We start from the raw sequence: 13770 nt of genomic DNA, 5'->3' as shown, positions 1-13770 counted from the left end.
CTTGTTGACAACTTGTCTTTCCTTCCGCAAAGAGCCTAACCATAAGATTACGCACGTTTTTTGTACCTTTAGGTTCAGAAGAGCCCGAGGGTAATGCAGGTACTTTCCCACGCGTGTTGACATTTTGGTTTTTGGGACGATCTTGCTGCTGCTGTTTTTGTTGTTGTTGCTGTTGCTGCTGCTGTTGTTTGTGTGTATTTTGCATGCTCCTTTTTTTAATTATTTTTTTCTCACGGAGGTGTGAAATCTGAGAGTTGGTATCTGCCTGTACCCACACTGAATTTGAACGCAATTAGGATAAAGGCTGGACTGACTCCTTGTACTTCACATACAAACAATTAATAAATAAACAATTATTGAATACGACTAATGCCTAATTCAAAATGTATTAAAAAATATATAATTTTTAAACCATTAAATAGTCAGATTGAAGATTTATCCAATGACAACAGCTAATATTTGTTATTGTTCTTTCCAGTCTTTATATTGGTATATATTTATAAAAGGGAGATTTTCTTTTTATAATTTATATATATTATTTTTTTTTAAAGGGGAAAGAGAAAAGAGATTTACCAAAAGAAGCCACAATTCATTTTGTGAAGCTAATGAACTTGTGCTTGGCAATGAACCCAATTCAGTTAGGATGTCATGATTTCTCCCTGGCAGTTTTGGCTGGACAGGTTTTTCCTGGGCTCGTCTTGGCCAGCTCTGTAGTGCTCTGTGCCCTGGAGCTGCCCTTGAAAGCAGGCAGTCCCCTAGCGGTCAGGTCTACCCAGCATCACTCCAAACTGCAGACTGTGTGCACTCCCTGGAGAAAGATTATACCATTTTAAATCGTGCCCAAGTCAAGCTTACAGAACCTCATATTTGGACACTGCCTGTTTGATTTTAAATACTCTTAACCAGATCAGAGGCGGACACCAGGCCAGAGAGACTGGTCCCAAGCAGTACCAAGTCTCCATAAGATGACGGCAGACACATTTTGCCCCTTTCTGGCAAAAGTCTGTCTGAATCAGTTATTGACCCTGTTGTGTTTTGTTGTGCACTGCAAACTGCAGACTGTGTACACTCCCTGGAGAAAGATCATACCATTTTGAATCATGCCCAAGTCAAGCTTACAAAACCTCACATTTGGACACTGCCTGTTTTATTTTAAATACTCTTAATATTTATCATTGTGTTATAGTTTTTTTTTGTTTTCTGGGGAGGGGGACTTAGTGTGCCATATTGGACAATATGTATTGACCATTGTTTATTATTTACCTGTAAATACTAAATATAAATGCTCAAAAAACAGTAATATTACTGTTTGACTGTTTGTAGCAAAGAAGAAAATAAGTTTGTTGAAAGGAAATTAAAACCTTTATGGCAGTGGTTTATCAGAATATAGCTCCAGCATTGCATTAGGATGAACTGTCTCCCTAGTTCTTATGTGATGCCATAGAATAAAAGCTTTCCATGAAGCATGCATATTGTTACCCCTCTTAGTTAGTTTCCAGTCTGCAGTATGGCACGCAGCACTACGGTGAAACAGAGCTTTAACTTGCGTCATTGTAGTTTTATACATGACCATTCAATAGCGGGTGTTCATGAATTCCATCACACACAGGAAGGTCTGATGGTTCCACGCATGGTGTGCTAATATTTCAGTTAAGTTTGTGCCCTTGTGATGGGTTGACATACTTGAAAAATCCAGTACATTTTCAAATTGAGCATCTTAAGAATGTGTAGATGGCATTTGGCATTGATGACAGATGGCATTTATTCCGAAATACTAAAAGAAAACGTTTTTGTATATATTTGTATAAATGTCCTTCTGTGTCTCAGTAAGCTGACCATATTCTTATAGAAAGAATATAATTTATACAATTGCTGAGTTAATAGGAATGTCGAATCTGTTTGAAATGCTACTCCTTGATGTGCAAAGGAAAAATGTAGATTCTGAATAATTCAACTTTTTACAGGTGCATTTTTTAGAACGGGGTTGAGAAATGGAGATGGGAAGGGGCTGATTTTAAATATATGGTAATATAAAGCTTTTTGGGAAATAAAATGAAAACATAATATATCTATGTATATGTGTGTGTGTGTGTATGTATGTATGTATGTATGTATGTATGTATATATATATATATATATATATACACACATATGCATATATGTATTTTTTATTTAGTTAGTTATGATTTATCCGAAACCCATGTAGGGGCAGGGTGTTTTCAATTGTCTTTCTTTTAAAGGTCTGTTTTGTTGTATATGATTTTGTTTCAGCGGCTGTGGTGTACTCTTGTGTTCTGATGTGTTCTGGCTTGGAGCAGAAATGCTCTATTTGTGTATTTATTTTTTTGCAGCTTCGCTTCATCTCCTGTTTAACACGCCAGCCTACCCAGAATGCATCTGTCGCTTCTGCCCCTTTGACCACAAAAATGAAAAAGGGCGTCTGCTTTGCTTGCGGCGCTCACTCACGCACACGGCCCTTTTCTGTTTTTTTTTGTTTTGTTTGTTAACCTGACCAGCGCTTTTTTCCCCGTCTAATTTCCATGCGTCATTCATTTATTTTAATCTGCTCTGTTCCCTCCCCATGGATTACACCCCCCCCTAATCCTGCCTTCCCACCCGTTCAGGATCACAGTCCGCTAACCCCATTGGTGGTAAGAGTCTACAGATATTCACTGTCTGTGTCTGTGGGCGTGTGTCAACTTACCTGTCCACCTTCATCTTCTCCATGCACCCCTTCATCAGCTAGATGGGGCATCTTTAGAGCCACCCACTCGATTCCACTTCTCCTTGCCTGCTCATGAGTCACCAGCACAGCCCCTCCACAGACTTGGCCCAAGTGGCCACTCTCTGTGTCAGTCATAGCCGCAGTGGGTGGGACAACGTGGCCTTACTCCTTTTCTTTATTTTTATTTTTTTATTTTATGCTAAGCTTGTGCCACTCAGTGCCTGCAGCATGCTGGTAATTAGTTTTTGGCTATTTTTTTGTCTGTATTGTGCTTACATGTTTTTGGGGGCTTTGCTTTGGTTTAAGGGCTAGCATTTACTTATTGATATTCCCACTTGGGTAAATATTTAGCTGATTACTGGTACAAAACTCGCTAGAGGGAAAGAAGATACAAAATATTGTATATATGTAAAACTGTGTGGTGCACACTCACTATTTATGTCTGCCCTGACTTTCTTTCCATCTAAGACTCGTGTAATGTCTTAAATCTCCTCTCAGGTACAAGGATTTAGATTTCTTGACCAATAATCACAACCTAATTGATGTTATGCATCTTTAAGGTGCCCTTTAGTATCAGCTGCTGATGTAGAATGTTAGTTAATATAATGAACCTATCATTTTTTTTGTTTTAGTGTTTTTTTTAAAGGAGAACAAAGCCAAGAATACATATTTTATTTAGGGGTTACTTAAGAAAAGTTGCAAAATTGCATAAATCCAGAGCCAGACTCTAATGTACATAATTAAACCAGCATGCTGTGGTGGTAGGTAGAGGGACTATTGGCCAAAGCTGTTGGAGGTGGCATATAACTGGGAGCTTTCATGTAAATTGTATCACTAATTGTCGTCTTCTAGCAACAGACACATCTGCATCTCTTCTTAAATAGTGCACTAGTTAGAATTTGTCACATTTTCAGTTCCTTTGTTAATGCTCCTGGCTTCCATTTCTAGTCAGAAATATCTTCTGGTGTGCTGGAAATTGGCATCAAAGTCAGACCTTGTAATTTAACGCATGTCAAGGAATGGTTTCAAAAGCTGGAGGGTTCTCGAAGGAATATCTCATAATTTCTTGCATCACTGCTTGGAGAAATTTTCATATTTTGTTGTAGTGTTTGAAGTATTTACTTGTATTATGTATTCCTAAGTTTACATTCACCAATTCTTTATTGAAAGCGGCTAAAGAGAATGATAAGAAATTTACCATACACTTTTCTTTTAATGTTTCTTTCAAAAATCATTTTCCTTTGCCACTTAAAAATGAAAACCTCTTCAAATGCACTTGTCAGATTCTCTTCACAGGGTGTTTTTTTGTTGTTGTTGTTGTTGTTTTGTTACATGATCAATCATATAGACCATTAGTTTAGTTTTGTGCAGTGCGATTTCTAAATAGTGCAACTTTGTACTAATTTCACAAGAAACTAGATAAAAGTTTCTAAGACACGCACACAGTGAGGTATTGGCCTTCAGTATCAAAGTGGAAACAGAATAAGAAAATAATTAAATACTAGTGAATCATTTAAGGTAAACCAATTATTTGTTCTGTCCATTTTGACTGCAGGATGCTTCCATTTAGTGACGTGGTTGCTCTGCTAGGTGGTATCAGCTAAGATTAGTCTCCTTGAAAACTGGTCTATTGGTTGACCTCTAATGTTCAGAGGAAGTCTATGAGACTAATCTTACAGACATTATTGATCGGTGAGAATCGTCTGACAGTATACCAAGAGAGCTGGTATCCAATCTCACCTAAAAATAAAAATAAAACCCTCTTTTGGACAACCGGTGCCTTATCTCAGTGTCCTCCTGCGATTTTTCAACAATGTTGCACAATTTCAGAATCGCCCTTGTCCCCATGTTTGTGTACCCCTTTGTGTCATACAACCCCCTGCCCAGTGCCCGTCTCTAACTGCTCTTCCTCTCTCTCTTTGCCCCTGTGCGGTGCAGCTGGCAGCCGCTCTGGCTCTCCCGGCAGAGTTCTGGCCAGCACAGCACTCAGCACCATGAGCACGGGTGTCCAGCGAGTCCTGGCCAGTGGCGGCACCACGCAGAAGCGCAGCAAAATCCCACGCAGCCAGGGCTGCAGCCGAGACTCCAGTCCCACGCGGCTCTCCGTAGGTAAGAACTCCCACCCAGCTCCACGCCTTCATGCAGCCCACTGTCCAGCTTTTCTGTGTTTATTTTTTTATCCTCATGGACTGTTAAGTAAGGCTTTGGAAATGTATTCCATTTTTTTTATTTATTTTTTGGTTTTGTTTTGTTTTAACCAAATAAAAATATCTCCCATTAAATATGTTTTTGTATTGTTTTTAAAATATAATTTTACCAGCACCCTAAGACTCATATTTTAATCAGTGCTGAGGTTCATTTTCATATCATGAGCCTTTATAACCTTTAAATACATTAATTTAAAAGATTATTTCTTACATTTAGAAGGTAGAGGATTGGTAGACGCACATTGGCACTCCAGAAAGTTTGTAAAATCAGACTTGTCCGTCCTCTTAACATTATTGTCATATTAGTCATTAAAATAAACTCAAATTAAAGCTGCATGATCATATTTCCATATTTTATATTTTATGTCTATGATGTATGATCTATACATCTCGGTGTTGTAAATACATCACTTTTGTACTTCATTCTGCTTATAGATCTGCATCTTTGTTTGTTTTCCCTGCATATTCCAAAAGTGCTGCGTTTGGTTTTCAGCCATCTTGTAATTTACCCTGAATGAATGACATGTGATTCAAGCAGCGGTCTTCTGCAATCTCTAACTCCCTCTGTACTTCACTTTCTCACGAGTAGCACCTTCAAACCACCAGCAAATCTACAATGGCAGCAGCAGAGGAGGTAAGCTTGGCTTTGATATTACACCAACTGTCTGTAAAGTCATTCCCACTGTGGTTCTGCTCGAGATGAATCTGTGATGTTTGTCGTTAATTTCTTTAGTTCTTGCCAAACAGTGGAACTCTCCTGGGCTGCCATTGTCGTCTTGTTATAATCCTCAGACTAGAAGTGCATTTCACTGTCTTGTGATGTCATTGTTACGCTCCCTGATATTATAATTTGATACGAGGTGGATGAAATTAGTATTTCTCATGAAGGTGTCCATCTGTTTTGGCTAGTCAGGTTATCCATGTTCTTTCGGTCAGGTTGGTACACACCCAGTCGATGGGTAGCTGATCTTCCATATTCTGTAACAGTAAATTTAGAGGGATCGTATACATGTACACTTTTTTTCGCCAGCATGTGTTTTTGAGCAGAGAATTAGATCATAGAAGGTTGCATACTGTGAGTCCTGATGAGAACATTAGTCACCCTGCCTTTGTTTCAGTCTTTGGATGGACAGAAACTCGACATGATCATGCAGCTTTAATTGTAAATGGAAGGGCTTGTTTACACAGTTGATAGTTCAGAAACTGGAGAAATTTAGGAGTAGATACAAAAAGGCTTATTCCTCAATAGTATTGATCTGGATTATCATTGAAAGTTTCAATGATCTGTACACCACAATAATACTTGTATTATAAATGGGTTCTTCATATTCGTATCTTGTTCATGATTGTTTGAGTTTTTATCGACTGCTGTAGTATCCACCAGCACTACAGTCTAAATAACAGGATCTGTTTTTGTATGGAAATCTCAGATATTGCTAGTAATAGTAATTCACATGGTTTTCTGAGAGGAAAATCATGTTATCTACTTTTTCCCCCTAAACACAACTCAGACTCTGCATTCAATGAAGTTATCTAGACATGATGAATGGGTATATAGGTGGAATAGCATATTTCCTGTAGATCTGGGCCTCGCTGACACCAGTAATAGATGTCTGCAGTTTGGAACTTGCAGCCTTTTTAGAACAGATGCTTCCTGGATAGTGTCTGTGAGTGTCACGCCGGGGCCTTACACTCCTTTGCAGTATTCTGTTACACTCTCTTGGCGTTTTATTCATGTTGTGTGTACATATTTTTGTCTGTCTGTCTTGAATGCTCTTCAAAAAGCAAATGGGTTGCCTGACACCTTTATTTTCTGAGCTCTTGAAAGCAAGATTTTGAGTGTCATGGCTCCAGCTGTTTGTTCCTTCTTGGTTTCACCCTGACAGAGCTTTAAATTCCAGCTACAGACCTGTTTGGATTAATTACAGTTTACATCACCTCAGCAGTTTCTTAAAATTAAAAAAAAAAAAAAAAAAAAAAAAAAAAAAAGGGAAGGAAAGCCTCCCAGGAAATAGTGTGACTGGGCCTTTGCAAGAAAGGGTCTCTGTCAGGGTGAAAAGTCATGCTTTGTTTTCTGACAGCACATGCGAGTGGATTATTACAACTGTTCTTTCTCTCTCTTTCTCTTTTATTTATTTTTTATTTTTTTAAATCTAAATTGCGGCTCCGTCTCCCCTGATTCCTGCTAGCTCGAGGCAGCCGCATTCCTCGTCCTAGTATGAGTCAGGGCTGTAGCCGGGAGGCCAGTCGAGAAAGTAGCAGGGACACGAGCCCTGTCCGCTCTTTCCAGCCCCTTGGTAAGTAGACCAAGTTCATCCCCTGGCCAGCCCCCCCTAGTGCATGGCATAGCCCCCCCACCACCCTCCAAACCCCACGCCCTCTTCCAATGAGATCGGCTTCACCAGCTGGACCCGCACATTCTTCATCACAGAATCATCATTTGGATCCATTTCAGGTGAAATGGCCGGAGAAATTACATTCCTCCCCCCTCCCTCGCCCTCCCGCTTCTTTATTTTATTTTATTTTATTTTCCCCCCGCCTCCTATTTCTTCCAAATCATCTTTCCATCATCTGCCCTTAAAGAAAATCTGCTTGTTGCACGAATCCTCTGCTCTGTGTGCAGCCCTTTACACATAAGAACGATTCACGTTTATCCCCAGTGTGAGATGTCTGTTTTTACTGAGCCTGGATCAAGTTTTCAGTCACACTTGACTCATGTGACTGAAGAAACTGGCCTCAGGAAGTTACATAAACTTTCTCCATGTTGCTCTTGAACACACCTCAAGAATTCAGGTGCTAAAGCAGAGCATGCAAGCCTCACTCATGCACACAGTATCTGCTGCATAAGCCTATTTGGTTTCTGGAACTTGCACAATTATCTGCAGGATAACATTGCATGCAGTTATGTAACTTAGATCTCGACATTGCATGCAAGGGGCTGCACATGAACTGACTGTGTAAGAGGCTTAAAGGGTTACAAAGAATAATACTTGGAAAAAAAAAAAAAAGCCTTCACTCATTTTAGCACAAAAGCGGCTTAACTTTTTTTTTATTCTTTGCAAAATTTGTGCTCTATTTGGCACATGCACATTTGGAGGAAGTTGATGGTTACACAATTATCTTAAAAACATCAGCAAGACTGACAGAAGTAACCTGTAAGGGTTACTAAATAGTAATAAAACTGTCCCTTTTCATGGGTCTGTAGTTTTTGGAATTTAGTTCATAGTTTTAGTTAATTGCCTAGGAGCCCAATGGACTGGCATTTCGACCCTGTATTGCATGAATTAGATTATTATTTTTATTTCTTGACTTACAACATAAGTGCAATACAAAGTGCATATTGAAAATGGTTGGGTGCATTACTTAGTACTATAATAGAGAGCAACCCACTTATGGTACTGTTTAGATCACTTTGAGTGTGATCCTTTTTCATATACAGAGAGCTGATTTGGAACAAAGGAACAGGTTGCCTAACATCAGCATGGATTACAGACAAAGTGGCATTTTTGTTTTTCAAGTTTGTTTTTCAAGTTTTAAGAGCAGACATTGCCTAATTTTTGCATGATTTAATATCAAGCTGTCTCGTATGAAAAACTATACATATCGGGTTGTATGTTATTGACTTATTAGTTCATGTAGTCTGGTTAGTGTAATATCACTCTATATTGTACCCTGGTCTCCTTTGCCTTGGAAACCCAATGTGCAATATGAAATCTGCTTCAAATTGCTTTATCTGTGCCTTCAGGCTGTTGGGAGCATTGAAACCAGTGTTAGATGGTAGCAGTGCATTTACTGTGCGCTTTTCATCTGCTTAAGCGCTTACATTAGCGACAGAGAAGGGGTGTCTCAGCATGTCAGAGCGTAGTGGTTTGGTATTCTTGGTATGACTTGGATCTTTTCATGTATATACATATCTGCAAAAATGTAGATGTAAAAATAAGTCCAGTAATTCTGACCTATACTCAGGAATATCTTTATATTCTTCTAATTACTCTTGCAAAACTAATGACTATCCGAGACACCCCTTTGGTGACGTGTATTATGTGTGTTCTGAAACGATTGTTTAATCTTCACCTTTGAATCCAAATAGAGAAATAAGAGGCAGAGGTGGTTGAATTGCATCCAGGGAATTCTCTTGTTGGAGCATATTTGCAATTCATACACTGAGAAATGCACTTAATGCTCATTGAGGAGGAAATAGTTTCAGTTGCCCCTCCCTATTTTTTTAAGTGATGCGTGACTGCATTTTTGCCCTCACTTATTTCTCTCTGCTATGGCTTTCACTGTGCCCAGACTTAAGTTCCTACACCTTTTACTACACCCAGCTACTGAATCGTGATTAAAATATCTTGTGATGGACTAGTGCGATACATATCACTGTAGCTAATAAGGCTGTTAATAATAGTATTTATAATGAAAAACAAAATCACGGGGGGGGGGGGAGGGAGAGTTGGGGTCTATTTCCCAAATGCAATTGAAATGCATGAATGACATGTAGGCATCGTGGTCCTCTCCTCTTTCTCAGAACGCCCTGGTTAAACAGACGCTGTTCATGACAAGCTAATGGTGTATCGTTTTAAAGGTCTGCTTATTATATAATGTTAATTGCATCTTTTACAATGAAAAACCTATATATTATGTAAACTGCATTTGGTGGATTAATGTGTTCCAGACCTAAATTTTTTTAAATACTCTAATGCGTTCCTAAACTTTATTTTTTATAAATATTGGAACAACTCTTATTGTTCTTATTATGTGGCAGAACAACCAGTAAAGATGATTGTCCTAGTCTTCCAAGATTACATTTTAACTTTATGTATTGTATAGTAAGGTATATTTGTCCCCTTCTTAAATCCCTGGAGTGATTTTGCAAAAGTGCTCCGAGTTAAGCTAGCATTCAGATTTATTTTTCTAAACCCTTCCTGCAAAGTCCTTTTATAAAGTGGTTTTAAAACTGTGCCAAATGTGCCCGCACTGCATTACATATTTTAAATATGTAATTCTCAACTGCTACAGTTAATAACACCTAATGCATTTAATATAAGAAATAATGGTAAACATTTGAGTATACCATCAGCACTTTGATCTTTAAACGTATGGGTTTTTAAACATATGGGTTCTTTAAAACATACAGGAGGGAAAGTGAAAATCCTATAAAAAAGTTGTTTTGAAAATTACCTAATTTCAAAATGGGAATATAATGTTCTGAATGGAGAGTTGTTAGATAACCAGTAGACAACTTGAGTTAATAACAAGCAAAAGAAACATTTTTAAATGTCGTGTGTTATACTGACTCTCGGGTCACTTGACGTATCTGCCGTAAGACTTACTTGCAGTTCTGAAGGGTCTCACCCTCTTTGATGTTTGTGTGGTGTCTGACCACGAATGAAGCTACTCCATTGTACGTTTTGTGTTAAGTCACTTTAATTTCATTATTTTGGATTGTAGTTTTTTTGTTTTTCCCAGAAATGGCCTTTATGTTGAGCCTCGTATGAAAGCGTTGGGCTACTTGATGCCGAAGGGAATAGTTCCTTGGCATTTGCTGCATTACATAATCATGTACCAATGCTCTGTGCTTTATAGGTTATCCTGAGATTAATTAAGGAGTTAATCCCCTTGTAATGCTGTTCTTTAGAGCAGTAAGACTGACATGGATGGCCTCCCGAGATTGTTTTGCTCTCTGTCCATCATTGCTTTCTGTAATCTATTGCCTAAGCAAGGAATCAGCCGATTGTCTGCACTGGCCTCCTGTTAATATAGCGTGATGCTGATCTGCATGATGGTATGCATGTGCCATTTAGCCTCGTATCCATTAGGATTTTCCTCCAATATGGTTTAATCGCGCGTGAGCTGTAAGTCTCTGGATTTCGGAGGCTCCGCAAATCTGGGACTGATCGATACTTGGACACGGGCCATAGAAACAATAATTTTAAAAAGCTGCTTTGTCAAGATGCAGGCTTACGGACTCCTATGCGTGTTTTGTGACTGATATACAGCAGTGTGTTTCAGTGGTAGCTTGGTATTTGCCACACCTGGGTAAATGTACTGTTCCTGCTTTGAACACTTTTTTTGCTGAGAGGAACCCCCTGTTGAACTGGTGCGCTCCTTCTGTTAATCTTTGTAATGGGTTAATGCTGCACAGAAAAAAAAAATCTTACTAAACAAAGCTCTTTTAAAAAGTGGGTGGTAAAACTCTGAAATGATGGCTTTTATTCACATTATAATTAGACTGAAACGCTGGAGACTTGCACTGTAATTAATGTAGCTGCTGTTCTTATTATAGTGTCTGCAGTAAAGTTTACTGCCAATTTGATATTTTCCCATTATGAATCAGATTTGTAAGTCAATCATGCATCAGCTTACATGACTGGCCTTCTAAGCCCCACACAAACACACACACTGACAAATGTGTTTTGTAGAGCAACATCCCATAGATCTGAAGACCTTTTTTGCTTTTGGTGGAAAGGAATTAGTTCTGTTATACAAGCTCGCTAATAATTTGTTCTAAAGCCAATTTGCAGCTTTCCCTGGCTCTTCACCAGCGAAGGGTGGTGAAAGGGAAAACAGCAGACAGCACTCTAGTTAGGGCCTCCCAGTACAGCATTGCACTGTGCTGTACTCTACTGTAAGTATGACTTGTGAGTTGCACAATAAATACATATAAGATTTAAATGCCTTTGAGAGCAGCACAACGTCAAGTGTGGGCAGATATTGAGCTGTTTCCAGAGCACTCCACAATTTCTTCCTGTCCAGGGCTGGTTCTTCTGCTATTCCACAATTGGACTTTTAATTTTATAATTTCCCCCCTCCTCTTTGCATGATTTGGCACCCACTCCACAATGGTCTTCCTGGCTCTCTGCTGTGCTCTGTTCCTTCTGGTAATAGACAGGGGTTTGTGTGGTTCTGAATTCCAGCTTCCCGACACCATTCCAGGTCCACTGGTGCCCTCTACACCCCTGATGTATTTGGGGCTCCAGGTGAAGGATGAGTAAAACTTGCTGTCATTAGTCCACTTAGCTCCATGCATCTTTTTTAAATTATTATTATTTAGCAAAAGTGGTTCCTTCATCCAAACGCATGCCTTGCCAGGTGTTAATTTCAGTTTAGAAGTAGCGTTCCTCCAGCTTTAATTTATTCTAATTCATTTTTATTTTATTTTTTTAATCAGTTACTGCTGCAGAAAGGGACAACCAGTCACTTCGAAGCCACACCAGTAAAGATCAATACCTTTCTGACAAGAAGCGGTTTAATGCTGTGAGGATATGACACCACGATACAAGTGTTAAATGTCTTGACTCATAAGTTGAAAACAAAATATAGTTTTGTTGAAGCAGTTTATTCTATTTAAATGTGAACTGCAGTCTATTTTTTCCCCCACAATCTGTCCTGTGATTTGGACCTCAGTTTTCATTCATCTTCTCAACCAGCACGAAGGATGCAGAACTTGGATGTTCTGTTCTTTCTAAGCCAAATGCAGGGATCTGGTCCACATGGTGTGGCTCTTGTTATCATGGGGCAACCGTGGTCACTTTCTGCAGCATGTTTTTTGGTCATTAGTTACAAAGCATACTTCAATTTTGCAGTCATTTTAATGTGTTGTATTGTTTTTCACCTCTTCCAGTGAGTACAACATGGATTTCAATGTATTTTTTTATTTGAGTTACCCTCAACCTGTTTAGTATCTTCTTGTTTACTTTTTTCTTATTCATTTTTTTTCTTTATGCCATTTGGGGCTGGGTTTTTTTTTTCCCCCCAATCTTCTGCTTCTCTTATGTCAGACTTAATCAGCCACTTAATCATCAAAATTTATATAAGATTCTGACAATTGTAACATTGACTTGATGTGTCTTAACTGCAGGTAGAATCTGTTCAAACCAAATGGATGCTATACTGGTAATTTTTGTGGATTATAAAGCCTCCCAGTCTCTAAAGAGAACAACCTGCATCCACGTGTTGGTATCAGCCATCTTTCATTTAATGTGATGCCACTGCTATAAAGACAGTAGTTTCGGTGCACTGCGTAACTCAACGAATGTATCAAGTGCTTCTTCATGTTTTTAAATGACTAGGCCTGTCATGAGGAGAAGCAAGGTCTCTCTCACACTTTTCACCCCTCTACTGTTTTAATGTATTTATTCGCATCACTGGATGTATTTTTTGTTCTATGCTTTTTATTAATGCCGATTCTGATTTCCTAGGGTCAGGCTATGGAATCAGTCAGTCCAGCAGATTGTCATCATCTGTTAGTGCCATGAGAGTCCTCAACACAGGTTCAGATGTAGAGGAGGCTGTGGCTGATGCTCTGGTATGTAACCCCCACCTCCCCACACGCTCACTCAAGATGCCCAATCCGCTTGGCAAATCATGAAAATGCAATGTAAATATAGATTTAAATCTTATGTGCTTGTGGTTTTGCTTTATCGTACAATGATACAATCGTCTGTAAAGTAACAATCTACATTTTCTCTGCATTTGTGGAAAGTTTTTCACTGTGCACTTCAGATCTTTGTAACATTTCTCTGTTTTCTTTAATCTGAGGAGTTGCTTTGAGTCTTGAGTACATGTTGGTCTCTGCTTCTCTGTCCCTAGAAATTGTGATACATGTTTTACTCATTCATTTCCACTAACCCAGCCTATTCCTTTCTAATCTGTTTGATTCTATTTTTTGTGCAATCAGCTGTTAGGAGACATGAGGAGCAAGGTAGAGCTTTTGAATTTTTCTATTCTTGCTATCTTAGAGATCATGAAAACTTAAATTGCCTCAGATGTTGTCTGAATAAAGCATTGCAGTGAAGTGGATGTTGTTACAAAAAAAAAAAAAAAAAAAAAGTTTTCTGG

The 13770-nt window shown here is 38.8% G+C and overlaps 1 protein-coding gene across 31 annotated transcripts in view; it reads left to right on the top strand.

The window, feature by feature from the left end:
- Positions 1-13770, top strand: part of clasp2 (cytoplasmic linker associated protein 2) — a 96614-nt gene that overhangs the window by 65864 nt on the left and 16980 nt on the right. For 7 of the 31 annotated variants that reach the window (XM_066690801.1, XM_066690805.1, XM_066690799.1 and 4 more), the window contains 7 exons: positions 2625-2651; positions 4664-4834; positions 5522-5566; positions 7122-7229; positions 11847-11909; positions 13131-13237; positions 13610-13633. In XM_066690801.1, the coding sequence (XP_066546898.1) occupies positions 2625-2651; positions 4664-4834; positions 5522-5566; positions 7122-7229; positions 11847-11909; positions 13131-13237; positions 13610-13633 (545 nt within the window). The remainder of the gene's footprint in view (positions 1-2624; positions 2652-4663; positions 4835-5521; positions 5567-7121; positions 7230-11846; positions 11910-13130; positions 13238-13609; positions 13634-13770) is intronic. The other 24 variants (XM_066690811.1, XM_066690808.1, XM_066690819.1 and 21 more) reach the window with 12 other exon arrangements.

Source organism: Amia ocellicauda, chromosome 18 (assembly GCF_036373705.1).
Source record: "Amia ocellicauda isolate fAmiCal2 chromosome 18, fAmiCal2.hap1, whole genome shotgun sequence".
NCBI classification, from domain to species: Eukaryota; Metazoa; Chordata; class Actinopteri; order Amiiformes; family Amiidae; genus Amia; species Amia ocellicauda.
Note: the sequence above shows the minus strand (reverse complement) of the source record. Positions and strands in the feature narration are given on the sequence as shown.